Source organism: Emiliania huxleyi (genome assembly GCF_000372725.1).
Source record: "Emiliania huxleyi CCMP1516 unplaced genomic scaffold EMIHUscaffold_53, whole genome shotgun sequence".
NCBI lineage: Eukaryota > Haptophyta > Isochrysidales > Noelaerhabdaceae > Emiliania > Emiliania huxleyi.
This window is the reverse complement of record NW_005198017.1, coordinates 48,286-61,447: the sequence shown is the minus strand read 5'-3', so window position 1 is coordinate 61,447 and position 13,162 is coordinate 48,286. Positions and strand designations below refer to the sequence as shown.

Sequence of the window (13,162 nt, the reverse complement as noted above, 5' to 3'; positions counted from 1 at the left end):
CATGCTGCCGCGGGCGAAGTTTGAGTGAGCTGTGTGAAGCCCCGCGCACACGCAATATCGGCTCAGGAGTTCGGAGAGTCAGGCCAACATAGGATCCCGCCGAAATGCGTAACTCCGAGGAATCAGGAATCAGGAATCAGGAATCAGGAATCAGAATCCCGGTCAAAATGTTGGAATCAGGAATCAGGAATCAGGAATCAGGAATCAGAATCCCGGTCAAAATGTGGGCGATCCGACAAATCAGGAATCAGGAATCAGGAATCAAATGGAGCATCAAGAATAGGAAGAGAGACAGGAGAATCGGGAGGGGGGAGCAGAATCAGGAATTGGCTCTGGCTGCCCTAGAGAATCGGAAAGGAAGCGGAGGAAACGAGAATGGAGAATCAGGAAGCTGAAAGCGGGGCCAAGATGGGAGAGTCTGGGGAGAGAATCAGAATATCTGAGCAGAAGAGGAACCTGGGAAGGGGAATCTAGTGAGAGGTAGAATAGCAAGAATCCTTGTGTAGTAGAGCAGAATAGGAAAGGCAGAATCCTTAGGCGCGGACAGACTTCTCCATTACTCCTCCCCTTTCTCCCGGCCGGGGTGGGTCGCGCGCGGGGGCGGCGGGTGTGCGGCGAGTGTGCGGGATGTCTGTGGGCCCGAGAGCGATATGCCATGTCCGCCTTGCGTTGTTTCATAACACCGAAGGCTAAGCTCAAAAATAAACTACGCCACGTGTCGCTGCAGCGCCACCTCCATCTCGACGATGCCCTCCAAGCCGCCGGGCAGCAAGCCGCGGCCGCAGGGCACCAAGCGCGCCAAGTCGCAGAGCCCTGCGCTGGCGCTGGGCGGCGCGGCCGCCGCCGTCGCCGCCGTTGCGTACTACGTCCTCACAATGTCCAAGGCAGTGTCACTCTCGCCCAGCGACAGCGCGGCGCTCAAGCAGGTCTTCTTCTCGGGCGAGCCGTGGCTGGTCGAGTGCGGCCACTCGGTCAGCCCGGCCTTCTACGATGCGGAGGGCTCGCTGCCCAAGGATTTGCGCGTCGGCCTCCTGGACTGCGCCGCGGCGCTGCCGTCGGGAAAAACGACGATCCAGCGCTTCAAGCTCTCTCCGCCAAAGCGCGGCCCGACGGTCCTGCTCTTCGCCAACGCGGACGCGAAGCCGGCCGTCGCCCCGGTGGACGCGGCGCGCACCGGCGTCGACCTCGCCAAGTGGGCGGCGCGCGTGAGCCAGCCGCGGGTCGTCTCTGTCGCGACGGTGCAGCTCTTCGAGGCGCACTGCACGAAGCGCAAGTGGTGCGCCCTCGCGCTCGGGGCGGGTGCGCGCCTCCCGTCCGAGGAGCGAGCGGCGCTCACCAAGCTTGCGGCCGCCGCTCGCGCCGTCCGCTTCATCGCTGTCGACGGCAGCAAGCTGCTCCTGCCCGACGAGCTGATGCGCGTGGGTGGGGGCGTGCCAGCGCCGAGCCGCACGGCGTCGCCGCTGCTGCTGCTCAAGCAGGCGGGCGGCGAGGTCAAGGAGGGGGCGGAGGAGGGGGCGGGCACGCGGCGGTACGCGGCCAAGCTCCTCCCCGACGGCCTCTCGGACGCGGGAGCCGTCGAGCTTGCGATCGGCGCGGCGATGGCAGGCGCGGCTCAAGGGGCAGCAGGGAGGGAGGCGGGGGAGGGAGGCGGGGGAGGGGGGCGGGGGAGGGGGGCGGGGGAGGGAGGCGGGGGAGGGAGGCGGGGGAGGGAGGCGGGGAGGGAGGCGGGGAGGCGGGGGAGGGAGGCGGGGGAGGGGAGGGCGGCTTGCGTGCGGTGCTGACCTCCGCCCTCGCCGCCCGGGGCGTCGGCAGGTGGCGAGCTGCCTGAAGGGTTCGAGCTTCTGTCCGAGACTCCGACAGCGGAGCAGCGGCTGCCGCCTCCTCCTCCGCCGCGGCAGGAGCGGGAGGAGAAGAGCGAGGAGGCGACGAGGACTCTGAGCGACGCCGAGCTCAAGGCGCTGCGTGCAGAGCGCGAGGCGGAGCGGCAGCGGCTCGAGGAGGTGAGTGCTGCGCTGAGGCGGCGGAGAGGGGAGGCGGAGGGGGGGAGAGGGCGAGGGGGGGGTGACGCCTCTGCCTCTTGCATCGCCGCCCCTGCCAACCCCGACCGTACTGCGCAGGAGCGGCTGGAGCAGCGGCGCGCGCAGATGCAGGAGGAGGAGGCGATGGCGGGCAACTTGGTCGAGGAGGTGGAGGAGGAGGGCGAGGCGGAGGAGGAGGCAGACGAGGCGGAGGAGGAGGTCGAGGTCGAGGAGTTCGAGTGACCGAGCCGCGAAGTCGGCAGCGTACGACAGCAGGACCCGGAGGCCACGGGACGCACTGACATTCGCGGTCTTCACATATTCGCGCCATGCCGCCGGATGCTGAGCGACGGACGACGAGCCGAAACAGACCTGTGGAGCCAGAACGCGGTAGTTTGCTCCCATTGGAGGGTGCGGAGAATTTCGCAACCCGGGTTTGCATTTTTGCACATGCATATTATTTTTATGCATATTATTTTGGGCCGCAAAGGCCAAAGCCCGGCTGGGGCCTGGGCTGAAAAACGTGAAAGCAGAAAAGGTGAAAGGCGCTTGCCGCAAAGCCCTCTTTAGCTCTTTATTTTTACACATTTTAGAAAGTCAAAGTGGGCGAAATAGAGAGAATGGGTGAGTACACGTACAACAACATTGAACGTACATATCTGCAGTCCTATCGACGGGGCCCCGGGGAGGTGGATATCCATATGGCGCGGAAATGGGAGCTCGGCGCAGCGCTGCGCCTGTGCCATGTCGTCGGCATGTGGCCTGTGCCGTCGCGCCCTTCGTCTCTTCACTCTTCGCGCGCCCATCCCCGCGAGTGGCCGTGCCCCGAGAGAACTGGCAAAGCGCGAGCCGCGCGGGTGGGCACGAACGACGACGGAGGAGCGTCCGCGGAGACTCTGACGAGGGCGTGCGATGGACAGGAGAGCTATGTAGGCGGAGCATGCCAAGCTACTCGCACTTCGTCCGTCTGGCCGCGTCCCGAGCCACGACGATCACGGCGGCGAGGATGACGGCCGCGCCGGCGGCGGCGCGGCCGGTCAGGCGTTCACCGAGGAGGAGGGCACCGAACAGGGCGGACCTGCGAGGAGTCGGGTGGCGCTGAGGCAGCGGGAAGGGCTCTGACTGCGGAGGAGGAAAGGAGGCGGCGGGGAGTGTGGGGAGGCCGCGCCACAGCGGCTGCGCGGCGTAGGCGACCGCCGCGGTGCTCGCGGCGACGTCTCGCTGGGCGAGCGTCTGCGCCACCTATCAATGAAGGACAGGCACCGGAGTGGTCCATAAAACTAAACATCTCGCTGGGCGGACGAGGTCTGCGGCGGGCCACCGTCGGCAGCGCGGTGGTGACGAGGCCAGTCCACATCGCGAGGGCGAGCACGGGGCCTGCGACGGCGCGAGGCCGGGCTGCGGCCGCCTGCGCGAAGGCGCGGAGCCCTTGCGCCTGCGCCGGCGAGCAGGCCGCCGCCGCCGCGAGAGCCGCGAGCGAGAGCAGCCCGCGCGCAGCCTCCTTGACGCGGGCGAGCTGCAGCGGAGGCAGGGCCGGCGCGAGCCGAGAGAGGCGCGAGACGTGCACGCTGCAGCAGAGGGCGGCCGCGCAGAGCAGGCCCTCGCCCCGCCACCGGACAGCCGCCGCCGCGCCGCCGCCGCCCGAGAGGACGAGCATCGCGACGCCGCACAGGGCGAGCAGGCAGCCGAGAGACTCGGCTCGGCTCGGAGCGCGACGCTGGAGCAGGCCGTCGACGAGTGGTGTGAAGACGGTGGTGAGCTGGATGAGGAAGGCGGCGCGGGAGGCAGGCACGGTGCGCAGGCCGAAGAGCTGGAAGCACGAGCCGAGGAAGAGGTAGCCGCCAAGCTCACAGCCGCCCGCGAGGAGGGCGCCTCGCGAGCCCGGCCTAGGAGGTCGAGGCGCGCTGGGCGAAAGGTCGCGCCGGTGGACGACCGTGGCGGCGGCGGCGACCGCAGTCGAGGAGACGAGGTAATTGATCAGCGTGAAGAGGAGCTCTGGAGGCGGCGTCGGAAGCGCGAAGAGGCATTTGACAGCGACGCCGTACGTTCCCATCGCCAGCGGCGCGAGAAGCAGCATCGCCAGCGGCATCGCGCGACGCGCCGGCGGTGGAGACGTGACGGCAGCGGTGAGGACAGCCGGAGCGTGCCGCACTGTAGCCGTAGGCCGTCGCATCGCCGCCGCCACCGCCGCCTCGGCGCAGTTGTGGCTGCCTGCTTGAGCCAGCGAGCGCCGGTCCTGCTCAGCGTTCCGTGGACCACTCAGCGTCAAGGAGGCGGCGGCGATGGCCAGGGCGAGAGGCATGGGGCGAGGACAACAGAGGGGGAGGCGTCGGAGATGGAGGAGCGAGAGGACGGGACAGGGCGCGAAAACGTTTTCTTTTTCAGAAAGCTCAAAACATGGCGTGAGAACCAATTTTATAAAATGAACTCGGGCGCACAGCAACCAACCACTCGTGTCCCTCTTCCTTGAACTAAGAAAGAAAGAAAACCTGCCGCCGCTATGTCCGCGGGGGCCAAGCCCTGGGAGCGCGCTGGCGTCCCCGCCGGCATCGGGCCGGGCTTCACGCCACGGTCGAGCGGCCCTCGGCCGAGCGACGACCACCCCAGCTCGGACGCCAACCGGACGCGCTCCGCCGAGCGAGCCGACGGGACCTCCGGCGGCGCGGTCAGCGGCAGCGCACCAGGTGAAGCTGCCACGAGCGCGCATGCGCCGGCCGGGTACGGCGGCGGCGAGCGCGGGTTTGGGGAGAGAGACGGTGGCAGGCTCGGCGGCGGGCACGGCGACGGATACACTCCCGGTTACCCGCCGCCGTACCCTCCGCACGTGCCACCGCACTCTCGAGGCGGGTACGGCAGTGGGGTTGGAGGAGGGTATGGAGGAGCGCACGGCGGCGGGTACGGCGGCGGGTACGGCGGCGGGTACGGCGGCGGGTACGGCGGCGGGTACGGCGGCGGGTACGGCGGCTATGGCGCGCGCCACGGCGCGGTGCCGTTTGGTCCATTCGGCGGCTTCTCTCGCGACCCGGACAAGGACCCGATGCCTCCCGGCCTGCGCCAGCTGGAGGACCTGCTCTTCTCGATCGGCCGGATCACGCAGATGCTGGAGATGAACTTCGAGGTGATGCAGCACTTCCTCGGCGCCGCCGGCTCGCTCGCCGAGCGGCTCGCCTCCATCTACGCCGACGCGCGGCGCGCCGGCGCAGTCGTGCGGCGGCAGTCCCTCGAGTTCGGAGAGAGCTCGTACACGGTGGTGCGGCGCGTGCGGAGGCACGTGTGCCAGCACCCCGTGCAGGTGGCGGGACTCCTCGCCTTCCTCCTCGGCCTGCTCTCGCGCTTCGCCCGCCGCCGTCGGCCAGCAGCCAGCCGAGGCTCCCTGCCCCTCGCGGGCGCCATCGCCACCGCCGCCGCGGCCGCCGGCGCGCAGGGCAGGTGAGGCCTGGCGGAGGAGGCGTGAGCTGTGTGTGCCGGTGTTTGTGTGTGGCAGGCGCAGACGGTGCTGAAGCTTGTGCTTCCCCCTCTCTTTCTGTCTTCGCATCCGGGGGGCTCGCTCTCGTCGCGCCGCTTTTGACGTGTCGCCGAGTTCTCTCTCGAGAGAGAGAGACCACGAGAGACGGGCACATCGCATCGTTTTTTTGCACCGCGCCGCCGCCGCGCCGCCGGTGCGCGGTGCGGGCGCGCGGTGCCGACAGGCCCCGCCGCGCGCCGGGGTCGCGGGCAAGCCGAAGCCCTCGAAAGCCCCAAGCCGCAAGCGTGGTCGGGCGCCCCTCTCGCGCCTTCCCTCCCTGTTCCCTCCTTCCCCTGGCCTGCAGAAGTCCCACCGCGGGCCCCGAGCGGCGGGCCCCGCGCCGCGCGTGCGCAGACCGGCAGAGCGACTCCTCAAAGTATACACTTTTTCTCGTCTGCGCGACGAGAGCGCGCGCTCGTCGGCGCCTCCGTGACACTCGTGACCAGCCCGTGACGTGCGGAGGCTCCGGAGACCGTGGGAGGAGAAGGTCCCAGTGAACTGTGAAGGTGCAGTGCATCCGCCATCCCTCCCGCGTCAAACTCAAAGACGCCGCGGGGCTCCGCCTCGCGGCTTTAGACCTCCCGAGTGATTCCCCGCGGCCGTGAACGAGTGCGGGCGTGGTATGGGCTGTGGCCTTGGCGGCGGCTTCGACGAGCTTGCTTTGTTGTCTTTTGGCCGGGACATCTCGTCGCTGAGTCATTGCCGGAGAGGCCACAGCCGCCATCACCTTGAGGCGATCAAGCATGCAACTGCACGCAAACCTTCTGTCGCGTACGCGGCAGTGCAGTATCCCAACAGCCATGCCAGAGAAAGTGCACCGATTTCCAACCGCCTGCTCCCAAAATCGCCCGTCGGGCTCTGCCGAGAGTGGCGGTCAGAGCATGTCGAGTGAAAGCTTGGAGTGAAAGTCGCTGCCGTCAACCGCCTTTTGGAACTCTTCGTAGCTAATGGCACCATCTCCATCCTGATCTGCCTCCTCGAGAACATTGTCCACGACCGTGTCCAGCTCATCTGGCTTCATGACCTGCCTCGAGCCACCGACTGGCGTGAGCGCGCGCAGCAGCCCCACCAAGTCGCCCCGCCCGAGGACGTTGTCATTGTCGAGGTCGTAGACCTTGAACGCGAACTTGAGCTTCGCCTCGCGCCGCTCGTCCGGCGCAAAAACGGCCAGGCTGAGAACAAAGTCTCGAAAGGACATGCGGTCGCTCGGCACCTGGTCCAATAGCACCTCCACCATGCGCGAGCTGAGTGGGTTGTGCTTCAGCTGGGGCAACTCGAGCGCCTGCTCGCGTGTGAGCCCGACACCATCGACGTCGAGCAGCTTGAACTCCCTCAGCAGCTTCTTGATTTCGCGCTCGGTGACTGAGCGGAGACGCAGCACACATGAGGTGAGTCGGCTACACACACCTCCGCTTTCGGTTACGTTTTCCGGCTGCGGGTCGGATGTGCACTGCGTCTAGCCATTTCGGGGCGGGGCAGGCGTGTGACTGTGGGGGCAAGGCGAGGAGGGCGCACATGCAGTGCGGACGGTGAGCTCGTCGATGACCTCGGGCTCGGGGGGCTGCGAGGTCGGCTTGAGCATCTCTCGTCGTTGCGGTTCAACCGGACGATGTTTGGCGTTGGCGAAAGAAAAAAGAGACGCCAGAAAAGAAAGAAAACAGGCAACCAAGGAGGGATGGATGGGAGGACGGCACGCCGCCACCACACAGGGATTTTAAGGAGAGGGGTGTGGCGCTGCATGCACATGTACATGTACATGTGCATGCGGCTGTCGCCCACCCTGCCCCTTGGTTTTGGCTTTTAGGGATGTTGTTGGCGAACCCTGCTCGTTCTCAGGGAGGGGCGTAGTCCCGTTCACACCCTCACTTAGGCATGAGCGCCCGAAACTTAAACGGCGGGCGCTTGACGAACCCGAGGGGGGGGACGGGGGCAGCATCCAGCAACGGCTGCGGCCCCGAGAGTCGAATCGACAACTCATACCGTCTAGTGCCGAACTTAAGGTAAGGTAGCTTGAGTTAGGGAGCTTTTTTCCTCTTACCGAACTCCTGTTCTAATGTACCTAACTCCTGCTACCCACCTCTCGGTCCCGCTGGACCGGCACACGGGCCACGCGGCCCGCACACCACTCTGAGGCATCGCTCCCTCCTACGCTACGACCTACGAGCACCTACGCTCGAGTACGAGTGCCTACGCTACAGATGCCCTACTCCTCCTCCTCCTCCTCCTCCCCCCCCCCCCCCCCCCTCCTCCTCCTCACTCGCCGCACCCTCGTCGTACCAGCGAGGGCCGAGGGGGCCCGTCGCCGGTACCAAAAAAGAAATCCCACGTACCTAACTGCTGCTACCCCGTACCCTAACTCAGTGCAAAGCACCTAACCTAACTCAAGCTACCTCACCTTAAGTTCGGCACTAGACGGTAGTTCGAACTGGCGACTCATTATGAAACTTGCTGAAATCGCCCTGTGTGGGGGCGGCAGCGGCGACCGCCCCGGGGGCGGCAGCGGTGACCGCCCCGGGGAATATGTTTAGCGACTCCCACCCCCAAGGAAGTTCTGATAGACATGTCCAGGACTCTGTGGCTGAAGCAGCGTGTGCGTCGAAGCCACAAGAGGGCTGGCTACGTCGGAGAATTGGGGGGGTGGGGGTTTCGCGTATTTTGTTTTTCCATGAACGGTTGATGAGACTGTGCAACGATCGCCGCAAGGGGCGTGAACGCACAAGTGCGTAATGACCGCAAGTGGTCGTGACCGCAAGGGGTGTGAAAGTAAATACTCCACTTATTCACAGATACCATACCAGAAAAGTACCCGAATCCAACTCCACGTGCCCAAGCGCACACCGGCCGGAGCGCCACCGGGGGGTGCCGCCCTCCCGTTCACCCTTCCCCGCGGTCGGCCTCGCTCGCCGCGCCAAGCCGCGGTCCGGTCGTCCGCCCGGCGGCCAAGGGCGGGGAGGGGGCCACCCGCGCTCGCGCAGAAACCAAGACACAGAGCTCACACAGGATCACAGCGGGAGGAAAGCGGCGAGTCGCAATTCCAGGGGTCGTTGTGGCGGGCCACCCTGTCCAAAAAGGCATGGATGCCGATCTGGGGTCTTTCGATTGGTTTTAGGTTTGATCAAGACACAGAGCTCACACAGAATCACGGAAAGCGGCGAGTGCCGAGTCGCAATTCCTGGGGACCTTGTGGCGGGCCACCCTGTCCAGAAAGGCATGATGGATGCCAATCTGGGGTCTCTCGATTGGTCGTCTGCCTCTTTCTACATGTACAACATGCACATGTTATCTCCCTTGGCAGTGGCCGCAGTCTCTCGCCGATTCTCGCTGCGACCTTCATGCCACCTCGCGGTCGTCCTACGTAAGAGACAACACAAACTCTCTCTCTCGTAAGAGAGACAAATGACACAAAAAATAAAAGAAAGAAAACGGACAACCCCAAGGGAGGGATGGGAGGACGGCACGCCGCCACCCACCACACAGCTCACAGGGATTTTAACCCTTTTACGTCCACATTTCGAGTGAGTGAAAACCAACTCCTGAGCACGGCGCCGCAGGCGCCTGTTGATAGGTCCAGGTGATAGCCCTGGATGGGCAATGCATTCGCCTACCTGGGCCTCAGATCGCCCGACCGCGTCCCGGTGCTCTGCGTTCGGATTTGTGACGCCGCCGCACCGCGCCGCGGCCGGGGGCCCGCCGGAGGACGAGGATGGCCGTGACGGACCGGGACGAGCTCTGGGAGGTTCAGTGTCAGTGAGTATATTGTAGAGACTGACCATGTGCACAATATATTGACTGAGAGCTAAGCCAGGGGAGGCGATGCCGGGGACGTACAGCAGCTTGATGGTGCTTCGCCGGCGTAGAAGCGGCCGCGGAGGGCTCCGGGTGCCTGAAAAAGACGGATTTACGTGGCTCGTGGGCTGTGGGAGATTTACTGTCGACCCAAACGACACTGTGCCGTGATCCTCTCATACAGGGCTAAATATTTATTTACCGAGCCGTTTTAAAGTTCCACCGCTACGACTGGAGATACGAGATTTGCTCACCATGAGCGTTATGGCGCGAAAGGGTTATAAGGACACAAAAAATGACGTAAGAAAAAAAACGGAAGATCTCGACTTAGGCGCCCCCAGCTTTGCGGCGTTGGGGCCAGCGGTTCTGCGCGATGGTTCCAGGCGGCGGTGGCACGGTCGCCACGCCCACCACTGAAGAGGAGAAGACGACGCCCTCCTCCCACTCCTCCGAGCAGCAGCCGCCTCCCGTGCCGCCTGAGACCGGTCCACCTTCGCTGGACAAAAAATGACGTAAGAAAAAAAAACGGAAGATCTCGACTTAGGCGCCCCCAGCTTTGCGGCGTTGGGGCCAGCGGTTCTGCGCGATGGTTCCAGGCGGCGGTGGCACGGTCGCCACGCCCACCACTGAAGAGGAGAAGACGACGCCCTCCTCCCACTCCTCCGAGCAGCAGCCGCCTCCCGTGCCGCCTGAGACCGGTCCACCTTCGCTGGCGGCGGACTCACAGGAGGGCAAACCTTGGGCACTCAAGCTGGGAGAGTACCTGCAGCGGCGCTCGAAGGGAGAGGTGACCGAGCCCGACGCGGACGCTGTGCCTTGGGCGGTACAGCTCGGCACATACCTTCGCGAGAAGCAGCCCGGCCCGTGGTCGCTGCTGGCCAACGAAAAGCCGCAGGACCCGTTGGTGCGCTGTCGCTCGGGGGCGTGTGGCTCTGTCGAAGAAGCGGCGAGCCCTCCGCAAACCCTTGTCCGCAGGCGCTGCGCCTCGGCAACTTCATCAACGAGACCCAGCCCATCAAAGTCTTCCACCAGGGCAGCGACGATGCTTCCGGCGAGCAGCCAAAGGAGCCAAAGGATCCGTTGGTACTCCGGCTCGGAAACTACCTGTCCGGCTCGAAGGAGGCGCCGACAAGCGCCGAGCCGCCACCTGTTGAGCCGCCACCCCCCTCTGCCGCAGCTAAGGAGGCCGTCCCTGTTCCGGCGGCAGCGCCCGCCCCGCCAGTGGTGCCGCCACCTGCAACCTCCCTAGCAACCTCCGAGCCCGCTGCGGCAACGCCTCCCGCGATCGCGTGAACTTTGTTTTTTATTTAGTGAGTAAGTGAGTAAGATCAAGTGATAAGAAAACACCCAGCACACACAGGCAGGCGCGATGTCGAGGTCGACAGGCCCCGCCCGGCGGCGGGCGTGCGCGGGGCGGCGCGCCGCCTCGCCCTCGGCCCTCGGGCCGTGCCGTGCCGGAGGCTAGGTGCCGGAGGTCGGCTGGGTACGTGCGCATGAATCCATGCTGCATGCATATCTCCGCACTCGCTCTCGCTCTCGAGGCGAGGCAAGCTCGAGACCGTCCCCCAGCACGATCCGGCCAGCAGCTCGCGCCTTGCTCACAATAGCGCCCGTAGCCCTCGGCCACACAGGGGCCTCAGAGCTCGACGATGGACTTTGGGTCCTTGCCCTCGAATGCAATCTCGTAGATGCGCGCGAAGAGCGGGAACTGGGCCTCGAGCTTCTTGTGCTTGAGCACCGTCATCACGTCCTTTGCTGTGATTGTGCCCTGCAGCTTCTGGCCGTTGAGCTTGCTCTTCTCGATGTCGTCCCACGTGCCCTCCCCCTTGGCGAACGCCTCGGCGCAAGCGCGGTTGCGGCCGCCGAAGCAGGTGGTGACCAGGTCGGCCAGGCCGCACGACTCCATGAAGGTGTCGTCCTGCGCGTGTGGGGCAGGGACGGGGCAGGGACGGGGCGGTCAGCCTCCCCCGCAGCAGCAGCCCCCCGAGGAGCCCCGCGAACCGGCGACGGGGCGCGGCGCTCTCCCTCCCCCGGGGCAGCCGCGCGCCTGGATCCCCTTGAAGAAGAGGCGCGCGAACTTGGCCGTCTCCTTGAGCCCGATCCGGATGATAGCCGCCTTTGTGTTTCCGCCATACCCGAGCCCGTCACAGAAGCCGGCGCCGAGCGCGACGACGTTCTTCAACGCGCCGCAGAGCTCGACGCCCGCCACGTCCTTGATCTTGCCTAGCGCACGCTCCACCAACGCCTCACGCAAGGCGCACAGCTAGCCTCCCCCCTCCTCCTCGGCACTCACCCACGCGGAACGTCGGGCAGTCAAACAGCTTTTGCCACACGGCGCCGGCGCCCTCCGTGGCGAATCCGACGGTCGACTCGCAAAACTCGTCGGCGGCGACCTGGCCGTGCCGGCAGGGGCGGGGGTCGGCCGGGCGGAAGCGGGGGGGAGGAGCGTGTGCGGGCGGAGCGCGGCGCCTCGTTGGCGACGTTAGCGCCCATCAGCACCGAGGTGTCCATGCCTCCCATCGAGTCCTTGATGATGCCGGAGATGAGGCGCGGGCCGCCCTCCTCGAACTCGATGCCCTTGATCAGCGAGATGGCCTTGCAGTCCGGGCCCAGCTCCGCCGTCTGCAGCGCGTCGAACTTGAGGAACTGGTGCGGCGTCACAAAGATGAGCAGCGTCGCGCCCTTGACCGCGCTCATGATGTCGGGGTCGGCGACGACGTTGTTGGTGAACGTCTTGCCCTTGAGGTACTTGACGTTCTCGTGCTTCTCGTTGATGATGTCGGTAAGGTTCTTGCCGTCCACCTGCTCCTGGTACACCCACATCCGCACCTCATCCTCAAAGTCGCCCAGCTCGAGCAGGTTCCGCCCGACAACCTTGGCGATTGCCGAGCCCCAGTTCCCCGAGCCGATGATGGCGACCTTCTCCTTCCTCTGCGCGGCCGACGCGGCGAGAGCCGTCAGCCGCCGTGGAGCGGGAGGTGGCTCCTCCTGCGGGCAGGGCTGAGCGCACCGCGCCGCCACGGAGCGAGAGGAGGCTGGTGGCGCCGGCGGTGCCGAGCAGCGAGGCGAGGAGCAGTGCACCTGCGAGTGGCGCAGAGCTCGCGTGCGATGCAGAGGCCTGCGCCGCAGGGGAGCAGTGGCGGAGCACCAGCGTGCATCGTATCGAAGGTGGACGAGGGTGCCAAGCCTATTTTATTTAATGAATTAAGAAATCACGGGATAAAAAGTGTTTGGTGACCGCGCGGGGCGGGCTACTCGAACTCCTCGTCGGGGCCGACCCACTCGGCCGCGTCGTCGAAGCTCACCTCGACGAGCGAGAAGTCGCCGGTAAGGCGCACCACCGCGCGCGCCTCCTTCGTGCGCCGCTCGTACAGCTGCCCGCGCCGCAGCTTGTGCTCGCCGGCGAGGATGAGCACGGGGGCGCCGCGCTGCTTCGGCAGCACCGTCTCGACGGCGGAGGTGGAGAGGCCCTCCACCAGCCGGCCGGGCGGGTCGTCCAACCGCAGCGAGAGCGTCTGCGCGCCGCTCACGTCCACGACGCTGCCCTTCTTGTTGTAGAGCGCGCCGCCCTCGAGCCGCTTGTCCACCACTCTCACGCGGATGTGCTCCCGCACCCACGGGCGCGGCGCGGGCTGGGCTCGCACCTCCTTGTGGTGGTGCTCCCTGCCCCGCTCCCCGTCCCTCTCCCTCTCCCTCTCCCTCTCCCTCTCCCTCTCCCTGTCCCTGTCCCTGTCCCTGTCCTTGTCCCTGTCCCTGTCCCTGTCCCTGTCCCTGTCCCTGTCCCTGTCCCTGTCCCTCTCTCGGTGCTGCTTCTCGTGCGCCTTGTGCGGCCCGCCGCCGTCGCCGCCGCCGC

General features: G+C 66.0%; 6 protein-coding genes across 6 annotated transcripts in view; 2 read left to right on the top strand and 4 right to left on the bottom strand.

Annotated features, from left to right (window-relative positions):
* Window positions 1-746: 746 nt before the first annotated feature.
* EMIHUDRAFT_103765 (hypothetical protein) lies at window positions 747-2,261 on the top strand (the record flags this gene model as incomplete). Its single annotated transcript, XM_005765826.1, has 3 exons — window positions 747-1,422; window positions 1,813-2,000; window positions 2,118-2,261. The coding sequence occupies 3 exons, from the start codon at window positions 747-749 to the stop codon at window positions 2,259-2,261; spliced, it is 1,008 nt and encodes a 335-aa protein (XP_005765883.1).
* Window positions 2,262-2,805: 544 nt separating this feature from the next.
* On the bottom strand, window positions 2,806-4,320 carry EMIHUDRAFT_212516 (hypothetical protein; the record flags this gene model as incomplete). Its single annotated transcript, XM_005765825.1, has 4 exons — window positions 2,806-2,914; window positions 3,190-3,260; window positions 3,340-3,534; window positions 3,670-4,320. The coding sequence occupies 4 exons, from the start codon at window positions 4,318-4,320 to the stop codon at window positions 2,806-2,808; spliced, it is 1,026 nt and encodes a 341-aa protein (XP_005765882.1).
* Window positions 4,321-6,397: 2,077 nt separating this feature from the next.
* EMIHUDRAFT_66731 (hypothetical protein) lies at window positions 6,398-6,874 on the bottom strand (the record flags this gene model as incomplete). Its single annotated transcript, XM_005765824.1, has 1 exon — window positions 6,398-6,874. A coding segment is annotated over one exon (477 nt), but the record flags the coding sequence as incomplete, so codon positions are not given.
* A 3,021-nt stretch (window positions 6,875-9,895) lies between these two features.
* EMIHUDRAFT_212513 (hypothetical protein) lies at window positions 9,896-10,602 on the top strand (the record flags this gene model as incomplete). Its single annotated transcript, XM_005765823.1, has 2 exons — window positions 9,896-10,213; window positions 10,285-10,602. The coding sequence occupies 2 exons, from the start codon at window positions 9,896-9,898 to the stop codon at window positions 10,600-10,602; spliced, it is 636 nt and encodes a 211-aa protein (XP_005765880.1).
* Window positions 10,603-10,614: 12 nt separating this feature from the next.
* EMIHUDRAFT_427769 (glycerol-3-phosphate dehydrogenase) lies at window positions 10,615-12,231 on the bottom strand. Its single transcript, XM_005765822.1, has 4 exons — window positions 11,779-12,231; window positions 11,603-11,702; window positions 11,357-11,532; window positions 10,615-11,227 (listed from the first exon to the last, which is right to left on the bottom strand). Exons 1-4 carry the CDS (start codon window positions 12,130-12,132, stop codon window positions 10,946-10,948), a joined length of 912 nt encoding a protein of 303 aa, XP_005765879.1. The 5' UTR covers window positions 12,133-12,231; the 3' UTR covers window positions 10,615-10,945.
* A 329-nt stretch (window positions 12,232-12,560) lies between these two features.
* Window positions 12,561-13,162, bottom strand: part of EMIHUDRAFT_212511 (hypothetical protein) — a gene marked incomplete at both ends in the record, with an annotated part of 1,484 nt that continues 882 nt past the window's right edge. The window contains one exon of the mRNA XM_005765821.1: window positions 12,561-12,941. Coding sequence (XP_005765878.1) covers window positions 12,561-12,941 — 381 coding nt within the window. The remainder of the gene's footprint in view (window positions 12,942-13,162) is intronic.